This window comes from Barbus barbus, assembly GCF_936440315.1.
Source record: "Barbus barbus genome assembly, chromosome: 31".
NCBI lineage: Eukaryota > Metazoa > Chordata > Actinopteri > Cypriniformes > Cyprinidae > Barbus > Barbus barbus.
This window is the reverse complement of record NC_136759.1, coordinates 27,198,186-27,216,537: the sequence shown is the minus strand read 5'-3', so window position 1 is coordinate 27,216,537 and position 18,352 is coordinate 27,198,186. Positions and strand designations below refer to the sequence as shown.

At 37.0% G+C, this 18,352-nt stretch overlaps 1 protein-coding gene across 1 annotated transcript in view; it reads left to right on the top strand.

Annotated features, from left to right (window-relative positions):
- The first annotated feature begins 5,996 nt into the window (after positions 1-5,996).
- Positions 5,997-18,352, top strand: part of dock10 (dedicator of cytokinesis 10) — a 106,067-nt gene continuing 93,711 nt past the window's right edge. The window contains exon 1 of the mRNA XM_079386963.1: positions 5,997-6,231. Coding sequence (XP_079243089.1) covers positions 6,124-6,231 — 108 coding nt within the window. The 5' untranslated portion in view covers positions 5,997-6,123. The remainder of the gene's footprint in view (positions 6,232-18,352) is intronic.

The window sequence follows — 18,352 nt, the reverse complement described above, 5'->3', positions numbered from 1 at the left end:
ACTATTACATATCAGTAATATTAAGAAATGTATTGAAAATTACAAAAAACATTTTTGATTTTCTTCTTAAGAAATGAACCAACCACACTTACCAGGGGCTCAAATTGCAGCTCCATCTTATTATTTTGGCTCTCTCAAATCCTTTGAAATATTTAAACCATAATCTACAGTTAATTCAGCTCATAACAATCATAAGGAGTCAATGGTCATAGTCGACCATTTAATAAAGGTGGAATTTGAAGTAAAAAACTCTTCTTTACAGCCTTCAAGTGGGTGCCAGTCTTTATTTTGGCAGTGGTCTCCTCACTTGTCTCTTTTTCAGGAACTATATTATGTAGTTGTGTCTGACACTGCTTTTATGCTGCCAGGCCTCATGCTGGGAGACCAGTGCCAGTCTGAGTTAATGCCAAACCTGGGCTGTGTCACCCTGATCTCCTGTGATGTGAGCACACAGATGAGTGAGTCCAAGTAGGCCTGGCAGTGAAACGTGGACTTTTCGTTTGATCACATCACTGCTCGGCTTTGATTTTTGCATGGCAAACATGAAAGATGAAAAGAAAGAAAGGCGAAATAGTTTGGTGAAAACCAAAATTTGAAGCTGACATCTTATGTTACACACTCCCTAATTTAACCACACCTCCTCGACTCAAATCAGTAATAATCGGACAGTTGTACAGCCCTTATAATTAAAAGAACATGAACTGAACATGGGCTTTTCTTACACTATATGAGTAATGCAGCACGATTTTAAACAGCCGGAGTCATAATTTGGCATCACCAACAGATCTGATTGGTGCTTCTTTTATAGTCTTTTTACACTTTGTTTTGCTAATGTTGGAGTCTCCCGGATGGAGACCATAATTAAATGGGTTATGATATGAGAAATCAAATTCGCCTTGATCTTTTGCCATATAAGAGGCCTTTGTACCATTAAAACATCCTGCAAATTTCATAGCTTAAAATTTCCTCATTATAAACAAAGCATTTATTTAATTATGCTCCAAAAATGGCTCGTTTTGGATCTGAGGGGCAAGGTGACGTCACCTGGGAGCAGTCGTTTGCATAAACACTGCCTCCAGAGCAAGACATCGATCTAGTTGTCTAGACATCGAACTAGTTAGAATCTAACTAGTTGTTATCTAACTATGAACTAAAGCTGGCTACAGAAGATGCCACTACTGACTAGATTCATGAGAGGTCAACTAATGCATTCAAATGTCATGAGAAAAAAAAATGCAGTTATTTCATCAACTTACCAGTGAGTGTGCTTGGGAAACACGATAATGAATGGGGTTCAGTGTTGAAACTATTCAGTGTTTGAAATAAATGGTTACCCCACGATATGTTACTTCAGAAATCTCAGATTCCATTTTAAGTCTATCGGATTGTTGCAACTCTCTTTTTCAATGGCTCTGGATTTCATGGGAGTGCATAACTCAGTTAGTAAACTGAAATGAATGGCAGTCAGTGATTATAAAATAAATCTAGTTGTGAAAGTGCTATAGGGTTTCGGTAACATTTTATTTTGATAGTCCACATTTTACTAACAGTAAATAACTTTGCAACCACATGTCAACTAGCAGTCATTAGAGTATTAGTAGACTGTCTGTTTAATATCTTCTAACACTTTATTTTGATGGGTCCACAACCTACAACATACTGACTATGAGAAACGTTGCTAGTATATGTCAACTTATTCTACTAACCCTAAACCTACCCTTGTAACAGGGCGAAGGAGACGTGAGACGTACAGAACCATATGCCAGCTTTATTTCCAGATGTGGTCAAAAACACAGGCAGGGTCAAAACATCAGCAAACAGGTATAACACAGGCAAGACAAAGAGTAATCCTAGGGCAAGCGTGTGTCTTTTATCGGCGAACAATATCCAGAGGGCTTGAGAAGAGGGGTGATCCAATAACATGAGCAATAGTCCAAACGAGGTACAAACAGAGTCCGAACGGTGAGACAAGGGTTAATCCAAGATACACAGGCAGGAAACAGGAAACAAGGCAACACGAAATGACTAGACTAACTAGAACAGGAAACTAGACTCAGTAAAGCAGCTATCACTAGGTGAGTGATAAACACAGAACAATGCTAGAGACTAAACAGAAACTCAGAATGGTGCTAAACGCTAGAACAATACTCGGCAATCTGAACAGGATCTGAGTGGGTGTCATGTAGTGTGTGCAATGGCTCTCAGGTGAGCGTGTGATTGTTGACAGCTGTGTGATCAGTGCAATGGATGATGGGAAATGCAGTCCAGAGTGATGTGTGGTGTGAGAGTCAATATGATGGAGAAGCGATCTCTTGTGGCAGTCGGCCACGAACCAGATTCGTGACAACCCTACTGAGAGCTAGAAGATGTAGCTAGTAGAGAGCTGTAGTTGCAAATTAATGAGAATTAGTTGAAATGTAGTTACAAAGTTACTTATAGTTAGCAGAATGTCTAAAGTGGACTATCAAAATAAAGTGTAACCAGGGTTTCTTTTAAAACCATGGTCCCTTACATGTAACTTTTCAGTGCAGATTTGGACAACATGCAGATACAGGCTACACGTTAATACCAAGTGTAAACATGTCCATTGAGTCGCACAGATCCTTCCTCTTTGCTTTGTGGCTGAATAAGCAGTTTTATTTTGAAGGTCTAAAATCAGTCTTTTGATCTATCAGACTCTGCTGGGGCTCATAAGTATGATGTCTTTTGAAGGGCCATTTGCTCTTAATTACACAGAAGAAAACTAGTTATTATTGTCAACAGGCCAAGGTGTGCATGTCCAGCGACATGAATTAACACACTGCACACACATAACACACAATATTATATGCATATTAAACAGATATTTATTTTAATCTCAAAACGACTGAATATACGCAGCATGTTGGTGTAAATGAGTGTGCATGTGTGCTGTCTGTCTGACGCCTCAGGTGCTTTTGCTGAGATGAAAGGCTTCTGATGAGGTGTGGATACTTGGGCCCGTGACAGCTGTATATTAATCTACAGAACTTCAGACAAAGCATTTCTCTCTCTCGTTCTCTCCCCTCTCTGCCCCATCCACTCTCTCATCTGAAAAACATTACAGACCCCAGGGTCCTCTCCATCCGCCTCGGCTACAGGACATGAAACAAAAATTGGTTCACTTTAAGGGCTTCAGCACGTTTGAAGCCTCACCAGCTGCTTTGCCTATCTTTTTGGACTTTTTTCTCTTTAAGTTGTACCATATTGTGACATGTAAGCAGAAAATCAACACTTCAAACTGATCATTGAGAGATGAAACAGAAACATATTGTTATGTGAAAGCTTTCATGGGATTAAAATATTACAACAGCACACCTCAACTCTAATAAGAGTTGTACATGTGGTACACAGAGAGAGGCACAAAAGCTAAGTGAAAATTAGAATGGGATGATGAATTTGAACAAAATAAGAAAACTGGTCGTGGTGTTATTTCAGAACTGTGGGGTATTCCAGAAAGTTAGTCAACATACCATGACATAAATCTTGAACTGTCAGTTGATTAACCCAAATCTTTCTTATTCATCAGTCACACAAAGTGTGTTGTGTTGAGAGGATGCAATGTTTTGTGTTGATTGAATGTAACGTGGAACTGTACTACTAGATGTCCCCAGAGGTTCTGGTGGGAATAAGAAAAATTATGTAAGAGAAAAGAGATGAGAGCAGATTAAAGGGTTCGTTCCCCCAAAAATGAAAATTAGCCCATGTTTTACTCACCCTCAAGGCATCCTAGGTGTAAGACTTTCCTCTTTCAGACGAATCCAATTGGAGTTATATTAAAAATTGTCCTTGCTCTTCCAAGCTTTATAATGGCATGGACCATTTTTTTTTTAACAGTCCAAAAGTAGTCAAATAAAGCACATCCATCCATAATAAAACGTGCTACATGGCTCCGGGGGTGAATAAAAGGCTTCCTGTAGCGATCTCTTGTAAGAAAAATATCCATATTTAAAATGTTATAAACACTTTTCTCTCACTTCCACTAATGTATGTGCAGCGTACGCACCTGTGAGATATATGCTAGTCTTGAGAGTTTGTTTACAGGAGCAAAGGAAGCCAAGTTTCCTTACTTTAAAATCCTCCTACATTTTTTTTTTCAAATCCTAATTTTGTGCTTCTAATTCATGTTTTGTTTTGCAGTCTCTCCTCCACAGTTCCGCGTTCGTCACGAATCTGAAAAAATTCAATTCAGATCCATGATTTCTGAGATATATAAAATAAATAAATCTAAAACTAAAAATGTATTTAAGTTGTCTGTGCTCTTGGAGGAATTTTGGAAGGTCGGCCATTTATAGGAGGTTTTTTTTTTGCCTAGTTTTTTTATAATCTGTTTTAAGCTACATTCATATGTGGCATGAAATCCTATTCAAATCACATTGCTGGAAATCTGTTTGATTTTGAGTAGCATTTTTGCCTACGTCACTTTCTCACGCCACGTAAAATGTAAACACATCAGACATTGTTTGTAGAAAACATGCTGAATGTCTTTGCAGAAACAAGGCAATATATTCTCATGTTGTTAGACATGTTGATTTTTAGTAGTGGTTCGACGGATCACAAAACTTATGGTTTATTTTTTGGGAATATCAAGAATAAAATCATATCTATGTAACTTTGCTTTCCATTTCCATTTATGGCTTAAAAAATAAAACTACAAAAAAAATGTATTAAAAAAAAAACTACTAGCCTAACTAAAAATGCTCAAATATTATTAAACAGTCAGTAAAAAAATTAAAACAAATACACAAATTACAAGCATAGATAAATACAAAATAACAAAAAAAGAAAAAAGATCTAACAGTAGTATTCAGGTACAGAAATGTAATAATTAAGTGTAAAATAACACTACATAGTGTTCACTGTATAAATTAAATATAGATCAACCATTGTTGCTAAACTATTGAAAAATCAACTTAAAATATGAGGGGGACTTCAAGTAAATAAGTCAAAGGAGTTCAGCTCACAAAACAAAGTTTGTGAATCCCTGCATTACATGAACAAACATAAATAAACATGAAAACATTTGTACAAATACCGCACATGAACTGTCATCTTGTTGTGGGCTGTGTCATTAGTACAATTCAATGTGGCACCCTGGAAACCTTTTTGTTTATGAAACACCTTTTTAAAAACTCAAAGTTTAACTTCATTAAACACTGAAACTTAATGGTTTCTGTGATCCAGGGAGCATCTAATAATTTTTTAAAGATCCCACAACTCACTGAGCTCTGGAGGAAGATTTGGTTCAGAACTACAATACACAAGAATAAAAAGAACTACAAACATGGTGGATGTGCGTGAAAGTAGAGACGGGGGTTGAGTTAATAGTATCTAGCCTGATGAAAAATATAATTTAATGCTATCTGTGTTTATTTAATTAGAAACAACATACGTTTGTAAAGACATGAATAGCGAAATAGATGTGTTTGGACACTATTTAATGCATCATTATGCAAAAGAAAAAAGCTCCAAGCAACCACTTCAGTCATGCTTTTTTTCTTCTTTTCTTTTTTATCACAGTATGTTTGTGTTTTATGACGCGCGATGGCGCCAAAGTCCAACAAATGTTCTCTACACTACCAGACAGTTTAGTTAAAATGGCATATTCAACTAAATTAGCACAGCAAGACTACTTTTTCTATGCATACATATCTGTAAATATATTTACCCGCACCTTTATATAAACTGCCAACGTGAGGAATAAACTAGGCTAGTGTAATATTACTTATTATTTCTCTAATACTATTTCTCGTTCAAAGGTTTTTTTGATCTGTTGACCTGGAGGAAAGACACACTGGGCATCCTGCTGATGTGGATCAGTCTGTCTGCCTGCAGCACTGAATACTTGCATCTCATAGAATCCTCTGCTCGGACTTTGCATTATTAATCCATCGTTACCAATGTCTGTGAATGATTTGCTGCATGAACATGATCCACATCTGCTGATATGTGTGTGATTGCAGAGTAAACAGAGCCCTGCCCACCGCGCAGTAGTGAAGCAGCAGACAGTGAGCAGAAGGGACGCTGCATAAAGCAGTCTTTCGCTTTCGGCGCGATTCGTGGCACATACTGCAGATTTTTAGCCCCGAATGCACCGATGAAGAAATGGCAGCGGAATCGACCCGGAGATTTACGAAAAGCCTCCTGAAGCCGGGAAGCGCAGCTGTGATTCGCCAAACCGCATCTACTGCTGTGAGGAACGCTGCTGGACCGGTAAGACAAGGACAGCGCGCGCTTGGGCTTATTTGGATGCTGATTCGCGGACGAACAAGGCTATATTTTCTAATGCTGTGTGTGTAAAGAGAATCGCACTGCGCCTGGTTCCCCAACAGAGGAAATATCTATTTTGTCAAGCATTGTATTTGGCATGCATGCAGTGAGGCTATATGCCAGACTTATTCTGCGGCGAATGATTGTGGAAGTTGTAAACGGACAGGGATGGTGTTTGTGAATGATTGGGCCTCTGTTAGCGGCGTTTGTCTCGTTTAGAATTTAGAACTCTTCTTCAAAAAAACAACTCGTTCGAATGTCTTATTTTCGCGGGAAATGAGCCGCTGGCGGCAGCTTTACATGTTTGGTGACGTATGCCGCCGCAGCGCTGGTTCTTCCTCCTCCACATCGTCTCCTTCCCTGACACACACTTCAGGACTCACTGAGCTAATCGCTTGAATCTTCAAGCAGGTGTGTTTGATTAAGATGACCTCTGAAATGTGCAGTGTTTTTGGAGCTTCAGCACCGAGATAGAGGATGTGCTCTGTTGCTATTGGATACGGTGATGATAGGACCACAGTAGTATTGATTTGTGGTAGTTCTAGCCTCATTCAGTAATGCGTTTCTACAACTTGCGATTGCATGTAACCAGCCAGCAGCTCGTTTTTTAGTGCACATTTGGTATGTTTTGCATCAATCTCCCAAGCCCATCTACATGTAGGCCTAGTTCTTTAAAGAGGAGTGTGTTTAAATTTAACACTGCAAGGTTTGAGTGAAAAGGTGTCATTCACATCATGATAATATAATGCATTTTTTCTATTACCACCTTCTGCCACATATTACTAACAAAGCATTGTTGATGGAATGTGATTGTATTGCAATGTATCCCTTAAATATTAACATTCCAAACTAGTTTGGCCATTTTTAAGACTTAAGGTTACACTTAAAACAGCAACAAAACAGATGCATGGGCAATTGTTGCTACTGTATGTGAAATATTATCAGAGTGAAAGGTAGGGCTCATGTGAAAGAGAGAAAGCACAGATTTAAAAAGCCACATTTAGAACTTGAGAATGGCCTTTCCTAGCAACTAATGATCCGGTTGCCCAGGAAGGCAGAGCTCAGGTAGAGAGAAAGAAGAGCATAGCCTTGATCATGTATCTAAAACTAAACCTGAGACATTAAAACTGGCCAGACAGCAAATTACAGCTGTGCCGACTGCACTAAAGGTACACATAAGACAATAGGCTGAGATGTTCACTATCAGTACAATTCCAAATGGTCCTTTTGGTAAGGATGAGGGGTTTGCCAAATGTCTTTGTTAAAGTGCAACTCTTCCGTATAGGTTTGCAATAATTTGTGCAATATTAATGAGAAATTTGACTTCAAGTGACACTGACTGGCACACTGTGTTGCTCTGTCCATTGTTTTGTTTTCCGGGTATGAATAAGACGAGTGAAGTTGTCACAATCACAAGCCATCAAATGCAGTCAGAGAAGTAACATATAGTTTTTCACAAGAATCCAAAGTTGTTTTTTTGTGTTATGCTGTGTTCTTGAAGGAATAGAATAGAAACTCAGAACTGAGTAGAGCATTATACATGTCTCCTTAATCAAAAACACTTGTTTCAACTCATCAGCACATTAAGTAGAGACAATTAGACTCCATTGTTCCATTAATGTTCAAAACTATTGTTTAAAATGAGCAAAACCGGACCATTTCTGTGTATTTGATGAAAATGCAAAGAAAAGACAAATTGTTGTGTGTTTGTAGATGAATGGGTGTTAATATGCATGCAGTTGATGTAGCGTATTATCGTCATTACCAATGTTATCTTCAATGTTTATATCCATTTTTCTTCTCTTCCTCCTTCTGTGATAAAGATCAGAACAGCATGAATGCCATGGGTTTAGAGGGTCGTTAGTGCCAGTCTGATTGGTTTAGTGATGGTTGGATCCGCACAGCCTTACTTTTCTCCAGCAAAACAGATAATCACAAAAAAACGAGATTACAGTAAGGCACTTACTATGGAAGTTAGTGTGGCCAATTTGTAAACCATGGAATACATTTTCATAGTAATCAGCATTATGTCACAAATGCTGCCAATTGAACTTACTGTATATTAAACTTGGCGTGTGTGATATTGGCAAAAAAATGACATTTTTATTTTTGGGGAATATAATTAGACAAATATAACAATAATTAGACTATTTTTTGCTGAGTCTGTTTTGTGCTGGTATAGTTTAGGCCTGGCATGGACAGCTGACTCCCAAATGTTTTCATATTCTTCATATATTCTTCACATCATTGCTATAGTTTCCAACAGTGACAGAAATGAACTTTTTCCTAAAGGCGCCCCATTAAATCGATTTCCTGGTGCATTTTATATGGGCATTTTTCCCTAACCTTATTAGATGCATCATCTTTTGTCTTACAATTAATCAATAAATTCAATTAGAATGATAAGATACTATAGGGGTACCAATCAAACAGTATCTAGTAGTATCTATAGTATATATAGTATCAACAGAATTTAGAATTTAACAGATGTTTTACCATTTTTTTGAGCTGTTAAATGCATTTCAGAGGTGGCATGGATGCATTTACCATGCAGTTACAATTACATAAATGAATAAGGCTATGGGATTGACAATATTATTTTATATTAAAATAAGACATTATTTTTTAAGCTATACTATGTACATTTTAGCCCTCTTGCGTTTAAAAACTAAAACTGCTGGATGTTTTTTTTTTTTTTTTTTTAACCAAAAAAAGTTACATAGTGTAGCTTAAATAACTGTGGCAGGATTTTTCATAGATTGGAAGTATGCATATTTTGAATGCAGCCACAGTCTCTATGAATGGGTCATTGAATCATTCATTCAAACAATTCATTAAACACACCACTGTGTTAATTTAATTGTTTGAATCTACAGGATCTACTGTGAATTTGTTTGGAGCGGTTTTTGTTGGTGAAATGAAGCAAAAACAGACAATATTCTGTTTAAAATGTAAGTGACTTGGTTTTTCTCCATGCATATTTATTTTGTTTGTTTTTGCACTCATCCCTTATGAATGATGACTGCCAGTGTGTTTTTCATATTGGCACGAAGAATCAGGTCAGCAGACTCAGGCCCGGTGTGATTCTTGGGACACATATGTTAGAAATGTAACTCATTGCAACAGAAATGCAGGGGGGTTCTACACAGATAAACAGTTTTAATGAGTATATAAATTTGTAAGATATCAAACTAAACCATAACTTTGATATGGTATATAAACTGCTTAAACAGTATAGTTTAAACTATGTGTCTCTCAACTACTGCTTTGAACATTTTGTATGTCTCTCTTATCTGACACATCTCCTAACGAGCTGATGATCTGAATAAGGTGTGTTAAATAAGGAAGACATGAGCCCTATTCGGCTTGGTAAGACGTATCAAGTACAGCCGTGCTGCTTAGCTGCATCTGTATTCTCCTCTGCAGGCGGGTTGCAGTTTTCTGGCCATGTGATAAGTCAGAGGGCACACACTGAGCTTGTATTTAAGGCTTTGTTTTGGGAATGGAGGCCAATAGAGCTGTGGGAATGAAAATGTTCCCTCTCTACCATAACATTCTCAAGAAGACTAAATCTTTTGTCTTCAATGTAGTGTCTACATTTAGTTTCTTTCTTTTCTCAGAATATAATTTTTTTGCTTTTCAAGGCTTGTCAATTTGTTTACATCCTCTGGTTCATCTCTCTATACATTAACTTTATTCCTTTCTTTCGCTTTTCGTAAGAGGAAGACAAAGTCTGGTAGTTTGAAATGCATTCAGACGTCTTGCAGAAACTCTTCTCCCACTCATGTCGGGCTGTGGTGTAAAGAGAGCGAGGTCATCCGGGGTCACACCAGGGCAGGGGAATTCCTCTAATTGCTCACTGTTGGTTAACTGCAACTGCATTCGGGTTCTCTGTAAATCACATTATAATCTTTGCGAGAACATCATTCTGCTCTTGTACTGAAGAAAGCAGCTGCTCCAGCTATGTTATGCATACATATAGGAGCACAAACAGGTGCAGTCATAAGTTTACATGTGTCTTGCAGAACCTGCAAAATGTTAATAATTATAAGATATTTTTAAATGTTGTTATTACTTAGTAAGCTATTTCACAGATGTTTACAGTCCACAAGACAAAAATAATAACTGAATGAAAAAAAAAAAATATTTAAGTTGACCTGTGCTAAAGCTGTGTATCGTTAACTGAAAAATAGTTGTTGACTGTTTTTATGATTTGTGGTAGGTTTTCATGAGTCTCTTGTTTGTTCTGAGCTGTTAAACTGTCCACTGTTCTTCAGAAAAATCCTCCAGGTCCTACACATACTTTTTTTCCAGTTTTCCAGCATCTTCATATTTGATATCGGGGCAAACATTCACTGATGCTCAAGAAGACACATTAAGAGCTGACAAATGCAGTCTGACTGAACTAATAACAAACATTTATTGTATGCTGTATACCTTATTAAATTAAATATATTATTAAATTAAGTATATTGAGTAATAATTAAAAAATCAGTGAAAAAGCATGTGAACATTTACATTTATTACCTTGCAGACCATTCTTTAGCAGCAAAATCTCACACTAAATATTTTCTTATAAAATTGCACATTGAGGATGCATAGTTTGTTTTTGTTTTTTTGGCTAGTTAAATTAATTTTGGGCTACCAACATCTTAAGAGAGCCTACCTAAGGGCTATTTTGCAATTTTGCAAGCCCTGCAAACCTCAAATACCGACTAACCCCAAACTTTGTGAAGTCATGTAGAGCACTTTTCACGATGCAAATTACAGCTTTTTTACAGAAAATTAACGTTTCTACATTATATTTAGTAATAGCTTATCAGAGCTATCTCAAGTTGATTAAAGGGTTAAATTTTGATTTCTTCGTCACAGTGATATCAACAATACCAGTCAAGTCATATGAATTACTATCACGCTACCTATAATATCATTCTGAAACTTTAAAGTGTTCGACTCAGTTGACATTTATAATATGGACAAGTCATTTAAATCACTAAATCGTTTGATTCAATCAAATTTGCTTTAGTTAAATACTGACGGTCCACCCACATTTCTGGTCTGCTGTTTAGATAGAGATAATTTGTGTGTGTGATGTATGGGGCGTTGCCTCAGACTTGATGGGGGAGATTTTTGAATGCCCTTGAGGATGTAATGCTGAGTTCAGGAGGGAATAATGCTGCACTCTCACCATCTTTCTGTCTGGACTGTGCTTGATTTTCACTAAACCATGTCTTTTATTAGAACAGCACAACAGTATCTGTGTGCCCTCCAACACTATCATGTAGTTATCACTCATTATGCATGCTCATGCTGTAGAGACCAATGCAACACCCCTCGTCTAACTGGACATAATAAAATACACGTGTCTGAAATGACATTACAATTCAGGTTGCAGATTCATGTTTCGTATTAATTCAACATGCAATGCATTAATTCATTTTTTGATCCACTTGTATTGCATCCCTGGCATGATATGATAAAATGACATTAGTTTTGTGAAACTATACTACATAAAACATATCTGAACAAAAACAGCTGATGAGCTGAATGAGACGCAGGGTCTCTCTCTGCCAGCAGGTGGCGCTTATGAACAGCACCGATACAGTGTTAACCGCTGTAAACAAAGCACCGCTGCGCTTATGAGCACTACTTTAATATGCATCGTTCAGAGGCAAGATGAAAAGAAAATATCACGTAAACTGTTAGAGATGCAATTACAACAATCTACTGGAGACCGCAACATCAATAGATGGCAGTGTTGACTAACGCTTATGTGAGGGAGTTATGAGATATCCTCAATTCTAATGTTAGTTTAAACAAGTTTAAATACAGTGTTATCGGTCATAACTTCTGGCGATAAATTGCACTGACACTGGACGAAGATTTTTATCAAAGCAGGAATAGTTTGAAAATCTGCATGTTTGGCTGTACTCATAAGCTTCAGACAAGCGCTCCAGCGCTTCAATGGACAAAACCACAATGATGTAAAAATACGTGGTTTTGGCGAGTTACCTCATAAACACAGTCTTAAATCAGTTATAAAATCCTAAATGACCGTAAAGAGTTGGGAGAAAATTGTATATGTGTCACATCCCTGTCATGTGCATCAGGTTTTATTAAAGAAACAGCGCTGCTTTTAAAGTGAAACCTGCTGCAGTCTGTCATTGATGTAAATCAAAGAACTAAAGAAAAAGAGGAATCACTTGACTGCTCTGCTTGCTGATTAACTTTTGTTGCTTGAATAAAGAATAGTCAATATAGCTTATGCATACAATTTATAGTCAATGTGAAGATTGTTTTAAGTTCACTTATAAAAAGTTGTTATATTTTTCAAAGCCTATTAAATGTTAAAAAATAATATCATAACATTTCAATTATACTGTAATAATTAATGGCTAAAATTAAAGGAAAAGATAGATTTAATAGAGTCATTATTTGTATCAATGATACTTCATTAATAATAGGCTAGTAAAAAGATGCCATTAAAAACATTTAAAATATACCATCTTTATGTTGTTTCTATATTAATTTGGAAGTTCAGTGTGAAAATATGACAACACAAATAGCGATAAAATGTAAAAACTGTAACTTGAATGCAATGTAAGTCGCTTTGGATAAAAGCGTCTGCTAAATGCATAAAAAAAAAAAAAAAAAATATATATATATATATATATATATATATATATATATATATATATATTAATATGCATTTAGTCACATTTTTTAAATTAATTACAGAAACAAAATGTGATTTTTTTTTTTTATTTAATGGCAGACAGCACTAATGTTAACCTTTTGTAGATGTTACTGTTGGTAATATTAGTTAATTTTACTGCTGAATATGCATTTAAATTTAATTTCCAATTTTATAGGCCCCCCACCCCCTTGGCCCCCTTCAAATGTTCAATTCAATAATCCGGCCCTCAAATGAAGTTAATTGAATAGCCCTGCTCTATGCCTTTTTGTCTGTTTCTGAGCACACTTCTGCTCTGCTGGACTTGTGATGGGTTGGTAGGCTGTAAGTCCAGGGCTGATTTTTACTTCCAGTCCACCCTTGGGTGTCACATAATGGCAAGGGCAGTCAGATATGCAGTCAGTGAAGTTTACTGACATTCAGCAAACTGGCAAAGGGGGGCAAACGCTCCAGTGAGCACAGCTAAGGGCACGACTCCAAGTGCCAGGCCGAGATTGGCAGCAGACAGTCATGGAGAGCTGGAGAGTGACCGAGTCAAGTGATGCAAAGGGAGAGAGATCAGAGAACAGTCTGAAACAAAGCCAGGTGAGCAGACAACACCAAAAAAAGGGCAGGCAGGAAATCAAAGTCACAAGGTAAGCAGGATCACAGACCAGAAACATTCTGGAAAAGAATACTACTGGAGTAAAGCAACACAAAAAGGGAGAACACAAAATACACAGACAACCAGAGAGAACCGGATGATCATCCTGAAAGTCATGCATTACATTTTCTGATTTTCCTAACAGTTTCTTTGCTGTTGTACAGAAATCATTGGGATCCATAGTGACGAAAACTGGTCTGATGAACTACCTCTCATTTACCCTTCATGGCCATGAGATATAAGAGCCTCCTCCCATGGCTTAGCGTTTTACACCCACTGATTGAACCGATGATTAGTGTAGTGCTATTAAATTAAATAAAAATAATAAATAAAAAAATGTACTTCATGAAAGTTTCATTTGATATAAAAAAGTAGTTGGTGATTAGATGGGCCTAACAAAAAGACAGCAGAGAGTTGCACTTCATGTAACAGGAGAGCTCAGAGTTAAACAGATGTTTGATTAGAAACGTTATTATGAGGACTGGGCAATGGACACTCACAGGTTCCTTGGTTCAGATGTTTATTAGAAAAAAAAAATCCACAGATCAGTAAACTGCACTCTGAAACACTCAAAATCCTGTCAGGTGTGAGAGAACATACTTATGGCTGACTGTTATGATGCAAATGATCTACAAACTTGGATTTGCTACATTAAAGTCACCGTGTTTTTTGTCTACTCTGTTTAGCTCAGTCATCATGAAATGAAAATTCACCTTGTTTTCTAAATGCATGTTGAAGATTTATTTGGGAACTATTAATCCATGCATGTTATATTCTCTTTTTTTCTTTAGATTAGTCCTCCTGATGTTTAATCAAAGTGTCATAATTGGACTTCTCCAGTTGTTTAGATCACGTAAACTCCCCTGCTAGCTTGTGTCTATCTGCCTCCACTTTTGAGTGCCATGCCTGCATCCCAAAAACCAATCAACAACCGGAAGTCTCCCATCCATTTGTTTCTTTTTCGGTAAACAGTTGTACGTCACAATAAGGAACTGAAGAGCTGTATTGCACTGTAACTGTTGCATCTTTTGCAGACATCTGCATACAAGCCTCACATGGAATTAAACTAACCTGTTTATTTCAGTCAAACAATTTCTGGGGTGAAGCGCAGTGACTGGTGGGTAAATTTCCCTCTCAACATCACTGTGAAGTGGAATGTGGCCTTTGTACGCTGAACCTTTCGGATTGAAATCTCACTTACAGCACAATAGCCTGTGAAGTCCACTTTTCAGAGTACTTATTTTCGATTGGACCTTAGGAGTAGAACAGGTTTTTATTATTATTATTATTAATAATTAGTTGTGGGGGCGTTCTCTTTTTGCATGTTGCGTAACTTGAAATTACACTGCATTTCATTACAAGCTGGACAACCAGACTTGTTTCATCAAATCGTTTCATTTCATCATATTTGTATTGTTGCAGAAACATTTGGTTGAATTGGAAGTATTAATTAATGAAAGGGAACCTGATGTGTGTGTGTGTGTGTGTGTGTGTGTTTTCCTCATCATTCAAATATACTGCAAACGATCAGCACTGGAGTGACTTCACTTGCTGTGCACTTTGTCATCGAAGAGTGTGCTCGTTGGGAAAGCCCAGGAAGCGTTTATATCTTTGTCAGTACCGGATAGAAACAATTACAATGATATGAAAGAAGCCAGTTTAAAAGTGTACAAATTAGTCTCTGAAGTGACAGCGGTTAAAGAATGGGTAGAAAGGAAGCAAGCAAATGCATGTAGATGTGGTTTACAGGGTTCTTAATTGATGGTTTAGTGCAGTTAAAGTGAAAATGTTTGCGGTTTGTGCAACTTGCTTGCTTGTCATTCCAGATTATATTGCTTCTTATATAAGCAAACAAAAGGGAAAATGGCTGCTGATGCTGCTGTTTTAGCTAATGAGTTCCCAGAAAAGTGCTTTGAAGGATTTCTCACAGGACATTGTGGACCTATAACAGGGCTAAATTCTAATACTCTTCAATCTACCTAGATTTACTTAGACTTTTAGGAAAGTCAGACCTGTGTGTTTAACACATTATGTGCTTAATGTGCTCAGTGTGCTTCACTTATGAGCTCGTGCTCAGCTGATGTGAATATTGAACTTCAAGCCATTTTCACTCGCAAGGAGTCAAAAACTAAAGCATGGTCAGGGTAACTCTAGGCATCACTACATTGATTAACTAAGTTTTCCATTGTTTTCAGTTGCTTCCCTTATGCACCAAGATGCATTTAATTATTTGCATGCATTTCTAAAAGTATAAATTATTTTATATATTTATCCTTTTTTTTGAACCCCAACCTTACCCTAAACACTATAAAACAGGCAATTAAAAATACAGTCACAGGCAAAAACTGACCAAAGAACAGTATAAAAGTGTTATAATAAATGAGTCGTATTGGATTCCTAATCTTTTGAAGCCAAATATTTATGTGAGGAGCAAAGTGCAACTTTTATCGCTGAAAATGAACCAGCTTTTTGAAAATCCTTTTTTAAAAATTGTTAAATACAACTTTGAAACTATGAACTTGAACTTACTTTGTGTGGGAATTTCATTCCAATTATTTTTGTAGCCTGAGCTTGTCTGGCACCCAAACTAATCAGATCAGATTGTTAATTTGTTTAATTCGTTGGTTTTTTTAATAGTTAATATTCTCTCCTTAATCTGACAGAAATTTTCTTAGTGCCCGCCACCGCTACAACTGTAACATCTCATTTAAAAGATAAATCGCATGAGAGATCAATGATATCTCACAAAGTGGGTATAGTATAAGAATGAAGCAAATTCTCCTGAGGTTCACTGGTGTCTTATTAGTGAAATTCATACATTTTGTTTTTTAAGTGTCTAGATACTTACTGTACTTTTGAGGGTTTCCTATTATTTATTATTCCGATATTTAGCTAATTATACACTGTAACCTGAGCCCTTACACATTATTTGTCATTTATGCCTTTTCTTTAGTGAAGACCGTTCTCAAGTTCATCCAAAAATTAAAATTTTGTCTTTATGTACTCACTCTCATGTCAATTCAAACCTTTATGAGTTTATTTGTTCTTTGGAACACAGAAAATGATTTATTTAAAGAAAGTTGTTGTTCAGAACATCGGACAACATTGACTTTCCTAATATGGAAAAAACAAACTGAGTGCATGCACACAAGATAATCATGTATAGTGAGAAAGTGTGTTTGTGTTTAAATGCACAGTTAGTGAAATATTCTAGTGCCGCACCGCAACACAATTCACTCCCACAAACCACACACACAGTCAACTGTGTATTCCCATCAAACACTGGTGCCTTTTAATTTTCAGGAATGACTCAAGTCTCTGTATGTACACACTTCAGCAATCAAATGACAAAAGCACTAGTCTAGAATGAGGTCATAAATAAAAGATGGGTGCACACTGAAGAGAGCATTGTCTTCCAAAGTCATTACAAAGGAACATTTTGTTTCTCAGATGCATAGCCAATATGAATGTGCTTCGACCACCATAACCACTGCTGGGTTGCTACATATCTGCTTCAGGAAGACCACAACAGTCTTAACCAAATAGGTCCGCATGGTACAAGTTCTACTAACAACCTTAGACCTTAAGGGGATAGTTCACCCAAAAATGAAAATTTGATGTTTATCTGCTTACCCCCAGGGCATCCAAGATGTAGGCGACTTTGTTTCTTCAGTAGAACACAAACAAAGATTTTTAACTCAAACCTTTGCAATCTGTCAGTCATATAATGGCAGTCAATGGGACTCACGGCTTTGAGAGAAAAAAAAACATACACAGACAAAACCAAATTAAACCCTCTGGCTCGTGACGATACCTTGAGGTCTAAAGACACGAAACGATCGGTCTGTGCAAGAAACTGATCAGTATTTATATAGTTTTTTGCCTCTGATCCGCCACATGGTCCAACTGTCCTGAGCGCGTTCACAACAGCCTGTTGGTTTTGTCTTGTGTATGTTTTTTTTTACTCTCAAAGCTGTGGGTCCCATTGACTGCCATTATATGACTGACAGACTGCAACGGTTTTAGTTAAAAATCTTCGTTTGTGTTCTACTGAAGAAACAAAGTCACCTACATCTTGGATGCCCTTGGGGTAAGCAGATAAACATCAAATTTTCATTTTTGGGAGAACTATCCCTTTAATCTTAAAACAATAAGTAAATAGGTATTTTATATAGTAACCTGAACTGTAGATTCAAGTTTATGTTGAAGAACTTCAACAATTCCCATTACATCATTTAAAGCTGAATTATAAATGTTGGTCTCAACGAGCGCAGAGGCTAGGTGTGGCCTGTGAAAGAGCTTGAAAACATTTCCTGTGTCTTGAACAGCATTATTATTGAGATAAGAGAGTGATTTGATTCCAGACATCAGCAAAGACAAACACAGAAAGAGCAGTGAATTACTGATGGCAGGAAAATAGACAATGAGCATGTTCACATGCACAATACACCTGATAAACTAAATTCTAAGATGGCGCCGCAGATGGCAGCTATTGTGCATTGCTCTTCAGTGTTTGTACTGTTTTTGTTTGTTTGTGTGTTTTTTGTTACTCAAATACGATCAGTTTTACTAGGGATGTCCTGCTGAACATTCGGCAGAACACACCACAAAATCTTTTACCGGATTTTGACTATTTGGACGTTTTGCTGGACATTGTAGTTGGCGGAGCTGTAGCTCTGGTCAAACGATTCAGGAGGCACAGACGGGGGAAGCAAGCCGGCGCGCTC